We start from the raw sequence: 19,186 nt of genomic DNA on the forward strand, positions 1-19,186 counted from the left end.
GAATGGTCGAGCCCTTCAGACAGCGATGTGTTTTGATAGAGCAGCACCTGTTGCAGTGTGCCTTCACGCTACGTTAACTCCTGCTTACATAGTGCAGGGAGTGAAAAGACAGTAAAGTGAAACTCCAAACATCCTATCTTCCCAACCAGCTGGCAAACTCAAAGCCTTTGTTGCACTTTCTGGAGCCTTTCTCTCCTTTAATTGTTGACAGAACAAGAATGTGTTCATCATGCTGAAAACAGAAATGAATCTGAATAAACAATATCCCAAATTGTTTTTTAAGCAGGACAGTGTTTATTCCTTTTAGCAAATGTTTAATCTCTATGAAATACTTCGAAAGCCTTAGCTTAGTCCCCAGCTCTTGGGGGAAATGAAGCTTGGTGCTGTCTTCTGTAGAAGTTGCAGTTCTATTAGCAGTCTGCACAGTGCAGCATAGGCTCGGATGAATATAATTCTTCTATCATGCAGCAAAAGCTTCCAAATAATGTCTTTGATAATGCTGTGTAGTACTGCTGGTTTAGGAACACAAAATGAAAATGCCGGTGAGAGAGTGTTGCTGTTGTGAGATTACTCGCTGGTCTCACAGTCTGTACCACCTCTCAGGACATAAATAATAACTTTCAAACAGTTTCTCTAAGAAGTTGGGCATTTTTATAGTAGCTAGCAGGTGAAATATTGAACCAAAACCGAATCGTGAAAGGAAGAATGGCTTCTGCTTTGAAAGTTTCCGAAGTGCGAGGCAGACAGGCAGTATACTATGGGAGCATAAAGATTCCTTCGTGTATGTTACCTAGCCGCTCCCATACCACAGGAATGTGCCTGCCCCTGGCTAACTTTTTAATTACACGTTTATAAGACAATATATGAAATAATAATAATAAAGATAGTACAACTGCGTTTGACCTCTTTCTTTTATTAGCATATTTTATGTTCATATTTTACAATATAATAAGTTATATATACAGCATTAAACAAAATTATTAGAAAGTAAGCTTTGGCAAGATCTACAAGATTTTTTTCATTCCTGTACATCTTTTGTGTAACAATAAAAATACTGTATACTAAATAAAATAATGTTAAATAGTCTGTGTTCACATTGGCACCAATGATTTCAAGACCCTAGATTTTCAAGGCCCAATAAGCATAGAAACACGGATTCCTGTGTCATCTTTTAAGCATACAAATGGTGTGTACTATTAAATGAAACGTGAAGTATAGGAGACAGTCCCTTGACTAACACTGTTGTTACACACTGGCACAAGAGAAACTGAATCTTCCCATTTTCTTTTTTCCCTTTTTTTCTTATTTTAGTAGTAACAGACCTAATCTGCAAACTCAAGGTCTTGAAAATCTTGAAGTTTGCAGAGTTGTCAGCAAATCTACAGATCTTTCTGAAGCCTGTTGATGTCTGTATGAATTTGTCATTGATTTCAAGATAGCAAGAATTAGACCCATAAATTAAACATCAGTTAGCTAGTTAAATATTCAAATAAATGCAGCTTTCTTCTTCCTTTAAAATCAAAATTCTAATCAAATTTGGTGTATGCAAATGAAAGAAGAGTGAGTTATGAGACCAAAGAGGTGGTGGAAGAATAGTGAGAAGGATAGGTTTTGTGTTGCAGTACGTACTTCCTCTACGATACAGATCAAGTGCTGAAAAGATCGGTAAATATAGATGTCAAAGTGGGATACTAAATGTTCAGCACAATTACCATACTATCATAGATAATATCTAGTTATTAAGTGATGGAATACTGGTTGTTAACTTCAGGGTTATAGTTAATAGTTTTTTATAACATTTTGTTCAGCCAAGCAATTTGGAATTTAAATACTATAGCTTTGCAAGTGCCAGTTCTCTTAATTCAGTGGTGACACTTGTTGAAACCTGTCATCGCTCCTTTTAGCTATAAATTAAGTGTATACATTTGGTAACAGCTCCTGCCGTGTGGTCTGTACAGGTTTTACAGAACTTGTAAACAGCAAAATCAGAGTAGCTAATGGGAAAAAACTAAGGTAAGATTTTGTTGCGCACAAACTCATGATAGTGCCTTACCTTCCAGAGGAGTGAGTTTTCACCTGTGGGGCCTGCACTCGTGTTCTGCATTGACTACAGTACAGCATTTCAAAAACACATGTTCCTGTACATTTCAGCTGTCCAAAGAAATCTACTCTATTTGCTCTCAGTGTCAAACGTTATCTGAAATCCCTCTGCTTGAGACATTATTTGATATATAGATGTCACTACTGGAAAAAAATTGTAGTCGTAGTAGTGGACAAGCTGTTTAGCTGTTTGCTTTGCCTTTTTTTTTTTTTTTTTTTTTTTAACAGCAAGAAAGAGAAAATCTTGTTGCTCTCCTCTCCACTTGCAAGGAGTGACTGCCAACTTCACTGCCTTCTTGCTAACCAGCTTGCCCTAAGCGGACTTGCAGTTTGAATTTACAATTTTTGAAATGTTAGTATGGACCAAGAGTGCATTTACAAGCATTATATACAGAGTTTTGAAGCACTTCCATCTGTAAATTATGCTGGGGCTTTTTTCATATAGTATAATTATTTTTTCTGGAGACTGTGTATGCAGGCTGACCTATGCACGTACTTCTAGATCCAACAAAACCATAGGAAATACAGAAAATGAAACTGGTTACATATTAAATGCGTTAGAGCTGATAGAAATGTGGGTGCCTAATGTGCATTAATTGATACTGTAGCAGTGGTGCTGTTGACTGCAACAATTAAATGGTTGAACAAAGCCCTAAGAGATAGGAGTATCTTCAGATAGCAATTCAGTGGCTTGAAAGCCAGGCTGGAAGGGTAGTGACAGGATTATCTGCACATATACTCAAACACAGACTGGAAGATGGATCCTTTTCTGTCCACTTATTACCAGTAACTGATTAACTTAATCATTTTGTTTAATGACATGTTTTATACCAAGCTTCTTGGGAGATTTCTGCTCTCGTTTTGGTAGATGCGTAACTTCACTTTTTAGAAATAAAAGAGAAAAGCTTCCCATCGGTATGGGGAGTGATTACACAGAAGAAACGTCAAGGGTCTCTTGTCCAAAGTCTTTGGTGTGCTGCTTGCTGGAATCATTGCTCTCGCAGGTGATGTGGGAGCACAGCCACGTCAGGATGTGACCGCTGGTTCGGGAGCAGGCATTGCTTGTGCCCACTCCAGAATATCTGCACACAAGGACTCGACAGCGTCCAGCCGCTCGATTTGCACCAGTTTGGTTAGCAGTTCTGGGATGCTGTAACCCGCTGTGCTGATGCGATCAAACAGCTGCATGCCGTCTGTCATGCCACCTATTTCGTCTCGCTTCAGTCCAAAGCTCTCGGCGAGGTGGCGCCACGTTTTCACTATGGCTTTCTCTGTGTTGTATGTTGAGCTGAGCATGCGGCTCGTCTTCTCCAGGCAGTCAAATGGCAGCTCCGTGGGGCTCAGACCTGCAAAGGGAGGTGTTTATGGTCAGATGTCTCTGTGAGCAAGTCTTGGCTATTCAAGACATTTATTAAAATGCTGCAGTGTATACTGTTAGCAATAAGCACAGCTAAAATCTTTAAGTGAGAGTCAATGACAGGTATGTCTAGCTTCAAAGTTATTGCCATATTTTACCTAGTAACAGTAGGGTACAATAGCCATGGAATAATTGAGATAAAAAGTTGGATGGAAAAGAAATACTGGATGGGTTTTATGTGTTCCTATGGTACTACCCCTTCCTGCAACGATTTACTTGCTATTAGAAGTGTATTGGAAACATATCCCTAGTGAGCAGCTCCATTAATACACCTCTGTACATCCAGCATAGTGTTTGAGCTCAAAATACAGCTCTGACCCTTCCCTGAGTCTGTCAGCAGCAGCTGCTGTAACATCGCTGTAATTGAAAGTTGCCCTTGTAGGAATGCGAGAAGTGAGGTGAAGCAATGATGCCAGATGCTTGCAAGCATAAAAGACCCTGCAAATGTTCAATTGTCATTGCTATCACTGAATCTCTACAGAGGATTTAACATTCATCCCGTGGGGAAAAAGCTATTTTTTTCCTGGACTTTTTTTTTCTATGTACTACTGGTCACAGAATAGAGGAGAGAATCAGCTACTGTGTTTTTTTTTCTGAAAACAGTCTTTTGCTTCTGTAGTTTTCGTGCTTCATACCCCACAGCAGCAATTTGGTGGGAAATGGAGCTCCCTGAACCATAGAAAACTCACACAGGTATGTGCACACCAAGTGTGTGGGGAAAAAAAAAAAATAAAAAAATAAAGGTAAAAGCAGTCTTGTCCTTTGTTCTGCAGGAAAATTAATTCATGTCCCTTCTGCCGAAACACTTCAGCTAGTCAAGTGCTGAAGACACTTAAAACACTGACCTACTTGGAAACCCCACTTGTTGTGAGAAGTAGGACACAATTAAAGAAGCAGAGTACGTCGAGCCTTTTGTCTGAAACACAGTTCTGATCCTCCACAAATCACACTTTCGTACCTGGAACTAATTTATACCTGTTATCCACCTCACTAAAGAGACCAAGCAAGCAGGTTTCCTCTAGATGAAGAACGTGAGAGTGCTTCTCCACCGCTTCGATGTCCAAGCATGACCCAGCACTACCCCTGCTGCGCTCCAGAGGAAGGAAGCCCATGCACACATCTGGCGAGAAGCTGTGGTGTGCAAACCCAGCCTGGACATCTCTGAAATCGGGGCACCATGATGCTTCCTAGCAGGTGAGTACAAATCTGCTTCCAGATTTGCACTTCCTTTCCATGAAGTTCTCCTTTCCACAGGAACACAGAGGGATTTCTATTTTATAGCAAACAGCTCTGATCCAGTTTTGTGCTGCTAGTATAGGTGCAAGTTTTGTGCACTCACCTTCTGCAACGTCGCATACGTTAGCATACACATCAAGTATCTTTTTCCTTCGACTTTGAATCTGAAAGAGAAGAGTGTTATTGAATTATTATTTTTTTCAGTCACATGAGTAAACAATTGGCAGAGAGCAGTACAAAACCTCTGGGAGATCCTAATTTCATGGCTCAAGGGGTTATCGCATAACATCCTGAAGGGTCTCTTTTGAAGCCTCGTAGAGCAGGACACAGCAATTCAGAGAAGAGTAAACATATTTCTGCTTTTGCTTTCCACTGTTAGAGATCTTTTTTTTTTTCCATCTTTTTATCTTCTTTTCAGATCATTGACTTTTCTGCTCTAAATGTTTTTGTATTTTATTTCTTTTTCGGACTGAAGTGAACTCCTGACAATGAGGACAAATTCAATACCACACATGCAAGCAATTAATGCAGGGATTCCCAGGTAAACCAGGACAGGACTGGCCATGGGGAATTAAATTCAGACTGGAATTGCCTTCTTCCAATAATGTAAGAGGGCTGTAGAGAAGGGGATCTTCTTTTCTGCCACTTGACATAGAGCTGCTTGCTGCATTACAGATTAATTATATATTTTCTTCCATGATGTATTGCCTGAATGAATCCAAAAGATTTTACAGATAGATAAAAAAAATCAGTGACACTTTAGACAGGGAAAATCTGAGGTCCAGGGTGCTGCCGTCATTTTTGACAAGAAGGAGGCTCAGACTGAAAACCCTGACATTTTCCAAGCTGAAAATGGACATTTTGATGCGGTTTCACTTAGCAAATATATTCTCAAGGTTTGGCCTTGGATTCAATGCAGATTGAAAACAAATGTCAAAATGTCATGAGTTCTCAAGGACTGGAATTGTCATCTCTCCGCCAGCTCTCATTAGGACTGAGGTTTCTGAAAAGCTGTCATTTTGGTAGGACTCTAGTATTATCTCCACAAATTCACCACTTTTCACTGCAAAACAGAATGAAGAAAGCTCACTCTTGGTTTTTGTTTTTTTTTTTATTATTTTTATTTTTGAATTATTTTCCTCATTTTATTTGGTCTCTAAAGGACAGGGCACATCAATTACTTGGATTAACAGACTTGCAGCTGGAGACAGCAAACTGGCTGCTCCACCCGACGCCTGTCTCACAGCATGCTGTATTGCAGGGAAATGCAATGCAGACACTGGCTGTTGTTCACATATCCTTGGTATAATTTACATTAATCTTTGGGATGCTACTGTACACTTGGATTAGCTGTTTCAGAACCTTACAGATCTTTTTTTTTTTTTTCCCATGGGATTTATTAAAATTCCTCTTAAGAGAACAATTAGATACCTATTTTCATTCTCCCCTCATTTTTAGGACAAAGAGGGAGGTTAAAGAATTCCAAGCCCAAAGAGAATTACACAGGGTGATTTTCTTTTTTTGTCTGAGCCAGAAGATGGAAATTTGTAAAGCTTATGCTGGAAGAAGCAGGTAAATGTGGGTCTGATGGTTCTGTGTGGTAGCTCATTCCATAATGGTTTTTGTTTTAACCAGGAAAGAGCAGCCTTGGAAAAGAACAGGCCTTTAACTTTCTCCACCCCTCTCCAGTAGCTCCTTGATACTTTTTCCAGTACTAGAAATGTTATTTAATCTCTAGCCTCAAGCAAAGTACTGCTTTTCTAAATTCTGGCAACTGGCTTAGTTGTGAAATCTTAGGTACAGAGTGGGGGATCTTGATGCAATCTGCACTTTCATTGAAAACTTTGTCTTCAGCCTTGTCAGCAGGCTTCAGTCCATTAGCAGTATGTTAGGACAGCAGGTCTGGGAGACATAGCATAGCTCATGCTTCAGATGTGCTTATGAACTATCTAAACTACTCAGGAGAATGTATCTACTATATATTGTCTTTAGAGACAATTATTTTCTTATTAAAAGTTCTAATTTCATGCTTACGCAACTTGTGTTATCCAATTTCAAGCAAGTGCATGCAGAAGTGTGATAAAGTTGGATATATACAGAGACCTCAGACAACTGAATTTTAAAATATGAACACTGGAGTAGTAAGTTATTTTCAGATAGTCATAACTGGTTACAAGTAGAAAAACATCTTTCTTGGACTGAGACTTTGAGTGTCTGGTCTCAGCTGAAAAACGAGCGATTATTAGAAAGTTTAGGCTGAACCATCCCCACAAAGTAAAACATGCAAACATGAAAAGCTGCATTTTCGAACCTTTTTTATTCTTAAAAAAAAAAGGATGGTATTAATGATGCATTTTGGTCCTAGCTATTGCCAATTTTAATTATTTTTGAAGTTCTAAAACATAAAAAATATCTGAGCAGACACTTTGTTTTTAAGGAAACATTCATTTTAATATAAACTAAATAGTTGTGTGGGTGAGGGAGTGCCTTAGCGATGCCTTGAAATAGTCTAAGTGAGATAAAATGCCCTGAGCAATACATTTCAGCAGGAAGAAATGAAGGCCTTCCACAGCAAAACAGTGCATTTATGTTGTCCGTCAGAGCACAGGAATGACCTTCAAAACACATAGGTATTTTTGAAATGTAAAAAAAACCGACAACAAGCACAACACTGGATATCGTTGAAAATTCAATGGCATAGAAATACCAATGCTTCTGAGTTAAGACAGGCAGATGTTGTATGAATCCATCTGTGCTGTTACATTATTTTATTTTCCTGGAGTAAATGTAGCTTTGGGGTTAATTATATTAGCATTAGCTATATTGGTGAGTTGCAGTTTGTTTTTTGTTTCTTCAGACTATAAAACATAATTCTCTAAAAAAGCAAAGCTATTACTCTTGTAGCAATCTGCTTTTCAGCACTGGGTAGTATATACACATGCACAGACACTCTTAAATATTGAAGGAATATTATATGCAAATCATATGCAAATGAGACTGTAATAAAATTAATTGTAGAAACTCTCTTGTAACTTGTAAATTAGTCCTGTCTGCATTACAATGCATTTTGTGGTGATAGTTTGTAAATTGTTTTCTTAAAAAAATCAAACAAAACCATAAAACAATACAGAAAACAACTGTCAATTTTTAAATCTCAAAGTAGCCTTACCCCAGTCGATTTATTGTTTGTAGAAGATTTATCTCTGGCCAAATGCACTAAAGATAACAAGCATCTCTCTGGAGTCCCTTGCTTGTCAACTGCAGCTTCTTCATCACTATCCATGCTACGACTTAAAAGTCGTTCATTCTCAGAAGATGCATCGTTTTCACTGTAAAATGAAGGATAAGGTTATCTTAGTGATGCTTCTTGTGGTTTGACTCCAATTATTTCCTTTTTGCTATCCCAGAGTAATGGAATAAAAATGTTTTCAATTTTTTAAAATGCCTTTCCCCTGAAATCCTGTGAATGTAACCACATCCACCTACAGAGGATATATGTTCAGTGCTCACCAAGCTGCACAATCATGCTCATCTTGCAAGAATCCCTTCATAGCAGTATTTTCCACTGGGGACAGTGTTTACCTCACTGGAGTTGTGTTATCCAGCCAGGTTTGGCTGCCAGGAAAGGAAAACTATCATGTGGTGCCACCCAGATGATGCTATAGACAAGGGATTCCCTTAAGGCCTGGAGCAGTTATTTCTGCACCTCCTGGCTGAAAGTGAGTGGGGACCTTACCAAGGCATGTGTGTGTAAGTGAGACTCAAGTCCCCTGAATGGACCTCACAAAAGAGGAGACAGCCCTGAGAACTGATAAACTGGTCACAGGTACTAACAAACAGCTCAAGGTAATATTTTAACACATGGTGGCTGTGATCACCTCTTCCAGAAACTCTATTACCTGTGGCTGTCCCATTGACACGTTATTCCTTGGTCCACTAGACTTGAAATTTTGGTGCAAATTATTTCTGCTTTGTTCTCAATGGATTCCGCTGTACCAGGATGAGTGGTGACTATGTCCCTTCTCCACTTCAGTCAAAGGTATGGAAGTATGTTTATTTTTTGCTTACCTTTTAGCAGCCTTAGCTGGAGTTGCTGTAAGCTTTTCAAACTCTTCTTTCTCAGAGAATATCACAACATTATCTGCAGATAAACAGAAATTTAAATTGGCAATGAGTATCCAAACTGATGTTTTGTCTCTGCTTTAGCTATTGCTATCAGAGGATGAAGTGGCATTCTGGAAGTACAAAAGCTATTATACACAATCATTTTGCAAATGAATGGGGGAATTGTAATTAAGAGGAATGCACTAATTGCACTTAAGCTCAACGTTAGAAAAAGGATAGAAAAAGCAAAATTAAAGCAACTTATACCTTGCACTTCTTTCTTCTCTTCTTGTGTATTAGCCTGAGCTTCAACATTTTTTACTGAGTGGCTCTTGCAACAGGCTAGAATGTAAAGATACAACAGTAATTATTCTCAGAAGCTATCTAAAAATAGCATTTGCTGCTAAAATTTGTTATGCTGAAAATTACCTTGAGCAGAAGGTTTTGTTTTCACAATGTAAAACATGATGATGAGGACAATGGCAATAGCCATTATGAATATAGTAGACATTGCAATTATAAGAGCTGTAGCCAGATGTCCTTGTCCTGAAAGGTCTGCTGGAAAAGCAAGGAAATATTTTGTAAAGAAGCAACTCTTCAGATCAGAGAATTGTTAATAGTTTAGTCTGCTCTACACTTATATTTTACATACTCATTTATTTGATCTGAGTCCTGATTACTTGTTAATCATTGCAAAACTAAGTGCTACTTCTCAAATGCAAACTAATGAATAGGCTTTCAAAACAGTGACATTTATGCTGCAAGAACTAGTTATCAGTATTCATAAAAAATACCTGATTGCATGACCATCCAAATATGTATGAAATTGTATTATCTGCTAATAATATAAGAAGCTATATGTACGCAGGAGTAGCAGCCTTCAAAAAAGTGAATTCTTGGAAACAGCATCAAAAAGAAAGAAAAACAAATAAAGAATAAATGGGACAAGAACTAAAAGTACTTGATAACTATGGCTGCCTCAAAAGCTTTGCAATAAGAAGCAGAACACAATGCACATGCGGAATAAGTGGTTTTTTTTTTTTTTTTTTTTTTTTTCTAACAGACTTACAGCATGGATGCAGGGTGAATTTAAAATAAGGTATGTGAAAAGGTAGAAGCAGAATTTCAGTGAACAGCTATTAGAATTGAAAAGTCATGAAAGGATGCAGAAAATGACAGATATGTTAAAATGCATGAAAACTAGCTTTTCTGAAAACACAATCCTCAAGATCTTGTTTACAGACAAAATCAGGTCAGTACCTCAGTAACTGTGTCCTTCCTGCTGTGTGTTCTGTTCTCACGTTCAAATATTTTAAAAAACTAATAATTATACTGGAGAACGGTTTATGTTAGCTCAATGAGAGACTGACTACATTTGTGTATTAAATTATTTTCACCAGTCTAAGCTAGGCTTTGCTGAGGCATAATGTGGTATCTGTATGGCTGCACATAATCAGCTAATTCATTGCTGGCATTACCCAGTACAGTCCAAGACTATTTTAAGTCCATCCTTCTGAAACAGGAGTGTTGATTAACCAAGGACTAAAAAATCATTCTGAAATGTTTTTAATAGCAGTTTTAGAAATCCCTAAAAAGAGTGGCAATGAAATTCACGATAGATATTATCAGTTCAGTTGCACTTTGTTGATGTTATTTTTAAGACCACCAGTGGCTACATTAAATTTATGGATGCCTTCTTACCTTTGTGAGCATGCTGGTAAGGTGAAAAAGTACTTGTGCCAGATGTGCTCGGGAAAATGGCCGAAATACCAGAGGTAGCCCCTGCACCTGCAATACAAACAGAAATGCCATAAACTTCCACAGTCATTTCATCTCTTCACAGCGGTATCTTGGCCCAGGTAAACAGCCTTGCCTTAGCTTGATTGCATTTCCTGTTCATTAGCAAAGAACCCATGAATTCACTGTGGCTTTTTGAAATGTCACTAATCCCAGTGTGCGTGGCTGGCATGTTGAAAATTGTGTTTAGAATACATTTTTGCATAGCATCTAGAGGGAGGGGAAGAAATCAAAGCTCGTAAACTGTTATGAACTTAAAAGAAACTCATCAAATTAGTGCTTCTGACAGATATCCTTCACTATAGCAAGGCCACCATGAAAATCTGATGTTAAACAAACCTTCATGACCCCAAAGAAAAACCTAGGAAAGGTGACAAACAAGAATGTTGAATGCCTTTCTGTTTCACGGAGCTGTACCATAGAAGGAAATAATATAATTTCTGCAGTCTAGCTGGATAACATGTTTCTTTTGATTTCTCCTGTCAGTCCAGTCCAAATCTATATCCTGAGTTAGAGGAGGGAATCTACAAAAACAGTGAAAAGAAGAACGTAAAGGACTTCTTCATGCTAACAGAGTGAGATTGTCCAGTAGGGATTTTCCACGTCTAAATTCTACAGCTAAGTTTAAAAGTAGTTTATATTTTTATTAATCTTTCAGGTGGTGTCTTACACCAAATTTTCAAAGCAGTAAACCAAGTCATAAACTAATGTCTTTTCACAGTACTAGACAATACTGAATGTTATTGGAAATAAGGTTGTTGATCTGAGTGCTGTATTAAAATACAGATGGTGCTGAAATAGAGTTCCAAAAGAGGCATAAAAACATTGGGGTTGGAAGAAAACCTTCTCTTGAGTCTCAAGTCATTTTTCACATAATTGGTAAGCAGGTTGTGCAAACAGCTACCATTGACAGCAACTGAAAACCATCTTCTAGCTGGGAGGGGGGAAAGCAATCCCTCCTGCTTTATATTAGCTGCGCATGGAAAAAGTCCAGCGATGATAATTAAATTCAGCAGACCCAAGGCCAGAAGACTGTCCCAATCACCTGGTGAGGTACACAGAGCACATGGCTCGACAAGCTGGTGAGGCAGCTAGAGTAGCTGGGAACTCACCAAGCCATTATCTTGACCTAGTAAAGAAATTCAACCCACTAGGTAAAGTTGACAGGAAATTAAGTGGCCTGGAATGGTCTGAGAAATGTTCCGTGGTTAAGAACAAAGAAATAGACATGCTCTTCAAATTAAGACAAACGTTTTCTAAAAAAAAAAAAAAAACAGAAAAAGTATTACCTAACATAAAACATGGCTGCATGTAGTGAATAAGAAATGTACGCTCCTTAAGTGGCCACAAAGTATGAGTTGCAGATGTTTTCAAACGAGATTTTCTTTAACAATGGTAAAATTTCTTTCAAACTTAATTTCTTCGAAGGAAACGGAATCATTTATTATAATTGCTTTTTTGAAACTGAAGAAGTGTTTTCATGAAATTTTAAATATACTAATTTGTTAATTCAGATGCTTTTAGTATTATTCAAATGACAGGCAGATTATGTAAATCATGACTCTGGGTTCTTCTCTGTGACAAACTTAGTTCTAGGAAGAATTACTCACAAGCTCCAGAACCTGCAATGTAGCAGTGGAGCATCTACGTATCAGTGGGTGAAGAGGTCATCTGCGTATAGTGGAGTTAATAACAGATAAATTTTCAGTAATTCTTCATAAAACTGAAATGAATCACCCTTGGTCTCAACCCATCTATTTACTCATCCCAGCTGGACAATGGAAGAAATCTAGGAAATGGCCATTGTTGTAGCCAGAGACATGTCTGTACTTTCATGTCCCCGGCTACCAGGCTTTTGCCTCTTCTTGCCACCTCCCCCGGCAAACCTAATTACAGACAATTGCAATTCTGTGCAATTCTTGCAAGCTGCAACAAGTCAACAATAGCTTTTCTTCCACTGCCTTTCAATTAACACAGGCAAACTGCTCTGCTTTGTCTGCTTGCAGTTTATCTAACAAGCTTGAGCTCGTCTCCTTTATAAACAAGTTTTATCGCACTCTCTTTTCCTTCACTTCAAACATGTATTAATTGTATTTCTGTCTAATCAATCCTGTAGTCACTTGGTATTTTTAGCTTATTAGGTATTGCTAGCAATGTTTTTCATCTGTGGAAGGAAGGAGAGCCAAGGTGGGAAGTCATGCAGCAGCACAAAACAGGAGAGGTAATGGGGAAGGTCATCTGGTCCTCATTCGGTGTCATTGCCACACTTCACCCAGTTCTACCCCACATCAGGATACAGCCTCTTTCCCACCCCAAACACAAGCTGGAGTCTCTCCAGTGCACAAGGGTGAGCACCTTCAGCTTCGGAAGAGCTTACGTGCAGAATTTTCCTTTGCTTACATGGGAATGGGACTACGTCGTTTGTTCTGTGCTACGTATCACGGCAAGATCTGGGTTGATGCTACAACACGATGGCCTTTTACATATGCCTATGTGGGAGTTAGTCATTATGCATATTTTAAGCCTATTATCAAATTTAATAATTTGGCTTATTCATTATGAGCCAAGATAGTTCTTTAGATGTGGCTTAGAAGCAAGCGCCAATTAATGCACCTGCACTACAAGGGGAACCAAATATGCCAGCTTCTGCAGAATTTCAGTTCATGGCATTTATATAGGCAAAAAGAAACAAAACTTGTAGTTGTTCCTTTTTCCCGGTCCGGCAGCACACCATGACTCCAATGTCAGTTGTTCCTATGTGTATCCAGTTTTGCATCTAGATCACATTATTAATTCTGGTTCCAATATAGATGACACTTACATAATCTACAAAGACTTAGATACAGCTCAGAAAGAGACATCCTAAAGTGCTAGAGTGCAACATATGGAAACAACTCTGTTTTAAGCACAAAAAAAAAAAAAAAGACTGATGGCTGTAATATAGCTGTGCAAAAGAGTGGTTTATATTCCTAGACACCTGTAAGTAATATTGTAGGAATGCGATAAAGACATTAAGAAAGATGGTTATCACTGAAGCTTTGTCAGTTTTTGCATTAGAAATATTTTTATTAAAAAAAAAATGGCAGCCTTTTTTTTGTTTTGTTTTGTTTTGTTTTGAACTCAAAAGATAGCTTTAACTTAAATTGCCATGCAGCCAGCCTTTTGTCCCCCTAGTGAAGAAATGCAGGGCAGTAAAATAATATTTTCATTTTAAAGATCCGTTCTGCTGTGTGTGACAGGACCGTTGCAGTTGTTTGTGTATCTCAAGGCAGATTTACAGTAAGAAGGGATGAACGAAACTGCCAGATCTGTGGGAGGAGGAGGGCGCAGGGAGGGGAGGTTTTGCCAACATGCCCTCTCACAAGTGTTTGCGCCTGAACGAAATCTGGTGCAGTAGGAGACCATATGTGTGTCTGACTTACACTGCTGTAGGTGTCAGCTTACTGGTCCCAGCAGAGGAGTGCTGCTCATAGCTAGCAACAGCTTTTTTTTGGTGAAGTTTATTTAATACTTAATGACAGATTATAAAAATACACAAAGTGTGTACGCAACAGACTATCAGAGTGATCCCAAAATAAGAAGTGTTTTAAAAATGTCTTTACGCGTGTATGTGTTTGCTTCTTGCTACTGAGAGCAGCTCGCTTTCTCCTGATGAATCCCTCTCCTCACAGCCACGGTCCATTTATGAATGGCAATCCATACTCGTTACTGCCAGCCGAGCTGTGCCTGCAGCCACTGTGACCATTTTGAAGGAGTGAAGTAAGATAAAGCACACACTGAAATAAATAACTAGCAGCCTGAAATATGAGCTGAAAAATATATTATATTTAGTCGAAATTCGATAAAGGTAGAAAGTATATGCCTGACAAAGTAATCGGAAACTAGATTATAACGGAACCTAGTTATAAATAAAGACCTAGATGTTTTGAAAGTGCCGGTCAGAATGTTCAAATTAATGTAAATCTCTATTCAGATATGTACATGAAAGGTTTACTTTCAAACCTAAGCTAACAACACTTCATATTGAAGCCCTGTACACTTGGAAAGTCATGGAAGCTGAAGCAGCTGTCAAAATCAAGCTACTTTTTAAGGCATCTACATATGAATTTAGCAATCAAACATCAGCCAACTCTAAAAATATTGCAAATCACTAATAACGGAGAATATCCCAGACAGTGGAAGACTTTTTGACTGCTTCTGATTTTACTGTCTGTTATTTTCAGGAGACATACAGAACACCATAAGGCAGGTCACTCTAATATTTACTGTAGCTGCAGGTACATATTTCAGCAAGTTTAGGTATTTTTTAAATCAGGAAGAATGAGAAGCAAATCAATTCTCTAGTGTGAGCCCTCTACAAATTTGGATAGCAAAATTCCTCCAATCTTAAATTTTAGATCTGGTCATTCTCACTGCAAGTAACCACTGCTGCTCAGACACCTAAAAATAAATGCTTTATGCTGCCATGCTCTCTGTAATGTCTTTAACTGTTTCATTTCTCTCTCCTTTTATTTTGCTGGGAAGTGGTGTGATTGTAGGCTGTGTGGCCTTAGCCTGACAATTTATTTACAACTATTGCAGTTTTGTTTAGAATTCACTGAGAGCTTTAATTGCATGGTACTGGTATGTCATAAATACATGCAGCATGAATTAAACTGAGCTCTGGGAATTAAGTGTTGCCATCTCCTTCTCTGTGCAACACAAAGGGAATAACAGCAGTATAGACCCTGCTGAAAGGGTCCCTGAGCAGGGACCCCGAGGAGTTCTTCTCTCATATGCCCCTGTGCATTGGTGGCCAGTTTGTGCAGGTGGTGAAATGCTGTGGCCCTGCAGGTTTGCAGCAGGCTTGTGAGGCAGGACAGAGCAATGCTACAGGCACCTGCAGCTTCTCCCAGGGTTTGTGGTCCTCCAAAGTCCTCAGAGCTTTCAGGTGAGCTGCGGTGTGCCCAGATTACCTCCTGTGTGATACGTGGGCCCAGCTTTCCCAGCAGTTCAAGAGAGCAAACCCCGTGCTTGATCCTCAGATCCCTCCCCTTTAAGGTTTATGGCTGAGGCTGGCCAATTTTGTCCTAATATTAGGTTCCTCTCCTAATATAGACAAGCCCTGAGGGGATGAGAATAAGGCCATACCACCAGTGAACAATAAAGCACTGCCTTCAACATTTCTCCCATTCCACATGTGAAGAGGAATGGGGTGTTCAGAGATCAAACAACTCAAAAAAAAAAAAAAAGTTTGTTAGCTCCAGCTAACAAGCTTATTCATTTGTAAGCATAATTTGAAACAGAAGGAAAATGTCTTGATGTTGATCATATTACAAAAGGACAAAACTGGCAAGGAAAGAAAATTAGTGATATTAAAAAGAATGGGGAGTTAAAATGAAAACCTATGGAATTATTATTTTTCACTAACACAAGTGCTTTTGGCATTAGGCTCGTTTGTGTTAAACATTTCAGTTAAGGAGTCTGATCTCTCAGTCTTGAGCACATGGGTATAGCAGTGACCACTGATTAGAGCTTGTCTGAGATGTCAGCCTGTTAGTAAATTGTTCTCTCTCATCTGTTTGGTTGTTTTTGAAGTTCTAATGAGACAACAATAAAAATAATCTTTTATGTTTCCAGATGCCATTCACTCTTTGGTAATTCAAAAATAACTTGACTACCATTGTTTTCCTTTGTTGTTCTTAATTTTTTTTTTTAATTTTGCTAAGCCATCATTGGCATATGTTAGATTTAAAAACTTACACAGGTTAATTATTGCAACCATTTTCATGTCTATAGCCAGGAAAAAAGAAAAGGGGAATTAACAATATTTTGCATCCATGCACACATAAGAATGCATAGAGGAAGAAAACCCTCAATCCATTGCTGAAATTCCCTAGACTGATAATTTGTGAGTGGAAAAGTATTTGCATATTTGATGTAATTGTGTAAATACAACTTCAAAATACAATGTTCTTCAAGTTTTTGTAATGAGGTTTGATTTTATTTTCCTCTATCAGTTTTGAGCTGGAATGGCAAATATCAAAGTTTGAGCAGAGGAGCAGAGTTATAAAATGGTTGAGAACTGCAGCTGTGCAAAGATAAAATCTCTTCTAGCAGTGGCTGTACCTCTGTGCCAGATAAATTCTGTGTAGCTTAAATCTTCTGTCTTTTGCACTGGATAAAAGAAAACAAAACAAAACAAAGAAACAACCCTACATATTCAGAGGCCTCAACTGACTCCAATGCCAGAGCTGTTGACAGCAAAGCCAGCACCATTAACTGTGGGAAGCCACATCTTAAAGTGGTTTGGTGCTCACTACCTGCAGTGCATCATCCCCCAATTTGCATAGGAAACCTGCATCCAGTAGCTGCCTCCCTTACTCTCTGCAATGCTGCTAGTTGTCACTGAGGTAGCATATCCCAGTTTAGCATTGGCAAGGGTCACTGATGGCTCATGCTCTCCTTCACAGGCAGCTGAAGGTCTCACATCTTTGATGTTTTGGCGTTTTGCCCCTCTGGCCTTAGCAAGCCAGGCCTGAGGCTTCTACACATTAAAAATGAGGGTCCCAAAGTCTTACACATAGGCATTTCACAGTGCCCAGGAGATGAATAATCACAATCTTTATGGCGATGTTGACTCCCTTCAAGAGACAAACTCTTTTCCAAGAAAGAAAAAGCTTTCCTCTCAAATAACTAGGGATAGGACTAGAGGGAATGGCCTCAAGTTGCACTGGGGAGGTGCAGGTTGGAAATGAGGAGACATTTCTTCTCAGAAAGAGCAGTCAGGCACTGGGAGGGGTTGCCCAGGGAGGTGGTGGAGTCACCGTCCCTGGGGGTGTTCAAGGAGAGGTTGGACGTGGTGCTTAGGGACATGGTTTAGTGGGTGACATTGGTGGTAGGGGGATGGTTGGACCAGATGATCTTGGAGGGCTCTTCCAACCCTAATGGTTCTGTGATTCTGTAGCACACATCCTCACGCCTATGTAAGCACACTCCCTGCCCTCTACAAGCACTTTTCCCACAAGCCACCACTGAATACTGACATCTCTCAAAGACCACAGAGAATTATTGCTTTTATCCTTCACTCCAGAGAGAGATTTTCAACGCTGCAATCTGGTGACATGTTTATCTCAATTAAATATCTGACCTATACACAAAATCTCCCTCTCCTCCCCCCGTGATCCATGGCACTTGTGCTATTTATATCTAAGTCACTTGAGAAGAAAGAATAAAGGTGACACAGGCTCATCGGGGAATCTCTTTCTCACTTTCCATATTCTTTACACTACTGTTTCCAGATGCTGGGACACAGGGCGTTCATCTTGTTTCTTCAGCCATTTCAAGGTTTATTGACTGTTTAGGAGATGAAAGTTGCACAGCAGGCTCTTGGAGTTGAAAGTTATTTGTTTACCCTTTGATCAAAACCAAATACTTTTCTGCCAGATAAAATGTACAGTCAGGCAAAGTCTTTGAGTAGGTTTCCCTGCAGCAGCGCACATACCCAGCTTAGTTTGTGCTCTGTGGCCCTGTGTAACACGGAGGCCAGGCGAGGTATTTTTGCAGCTAAGGAAAAGACCACTGTCCTTCAGTCCCGGCTCAAACCTAATGAAGGCCTAAAATGGGATTTGTCTGCCCTATTTTTTTTTTCTTCATCTAGAAGAGAAGTATTAAAGCCAGAACTTGTCACAACCAGCTTCCTACTTTGAAGTAGTTTGCCACCCTTGTTTCCTTGCCATCTTTTGGGTCAACTCTCTCCAGTTATGTGCCATACAGAGGAGTATTTGGATAAAAGGCAGCTCTGGGGAGCAGCACCCTGGCAAGATTTTAGACATCATGAACCAAATTATCTGAGATTAGTGATTTGAGGGATTTGGATTTTCAGAACCTTTCTGACCCATTGAACAATTGTAATCAAATGTTTGGTTTCACGGACCTGATTAAAATGGTTATGTTTACTCTTTGTACGGCTAACATTTTCTACATTAATATTCAGTCAGTTTGTAGGTTGCCTAAATTCCTCCCAAAGATAGTATATTTATTCTTGTGTTTATGAAGTTAAAAATGCATGTGGTTAATCCCTTGTGTAATTGACACTTTCCTCGCAAAAGTAAACACATTATATGTAGTATCTGCCAGATATCCTGCAAAAGACAAAGATTTGTTTTTGGAATTGAGAAGTAGCTGTAACATCTTGCAGTAGTTCCTTGCCAGATGAGTAAGCTACAATATGTTTGATACTACCAAAATTCCATTTCAGCATGTGTTTAAGGCAGACCATTGCAGCTGAAGAAGCGATTCATCTCCAATTAATCCTGCTATCTCATGCCATCTTTTATTTTGGAAATGAGGCATATTGGGGGTGTTTGAATCTATACCGGCTGGTGGCATCTGAAGGAACTGTTGAGATGAATACCCCGCACCTTGAAGCAAGACGTGGCATGCTAACAGGGTAGTTTGTTTGTCTGTTTGCCAGGTACGACCGATCAGCCGCTAATCAAGTCAGGCTCTAGGGCCTAGCTGGCTTGGGTGCCCTCAGCAGCGGTGGGCTAT

The 19,186-nt window shown here is 39.1% G+C and overlaps 1 protein-coding gene across 3 annotated transcripts in view; it reads right to left on the reverse strand.

The window, feature by feature from the left end:
• Nucleotides 1-711: 711 nt before the first annotated feature.
• Nucleotides 712-19,186, reverse strand: part of LOC310892160 (tumor necrosis factor receptor superfamily member EDAR-like) — a 461,331-nt gene continuing 442,856 nt past the window's right edge. For 2 of the 3 annotated variants that reach the window (XM_083819544.1, XM_083819542.1), the window contains exons 6-12: nt 10,559-10,645; nt 9,287-9,415; nt 9,125-9,199; nt 8,822-8,894; nt 7,923-8,082; nt 4,857-4,917; nt 712-3,446 (exon numbers count right to left, since the gene is read on the reverse strand). In XM_083819544.1, coding sequence (XP_083675670.1) covers nt 3,127-3,446; nt 4,857-4,917; nt 7,923-8,082; nt 8,822-8,894; nt 9,125-9,199; nt 9,287-9,415; nt 10,559-10,645 — 905 coding nt within the window. In that variant the 3' untranslated portion in view covers nt 712-3,126. The remainder of the gene's footprint in view (nt 3,447-4,856; nt 4,918-7,922; nt 8,083-8,821; nt 8,895-9,124; nt 9,200-9,286; nt 9,416-10,558; nt 10,646-19,186) is intronic. The other variant, XM_083819543.1, reaches the window with a different exon arrangement.

The sequence above is a fragment of the Anser anser genome (genome assembly GCF_964211835.1).
Source record: "Anser anser genome assembly, chromosome: 1".
Classification (NCBI taxonomy): Eukaryota; Metazoa; Chordata; class Aves; order Anseriformes; family Anatidae; genus Anser; species Anser anser.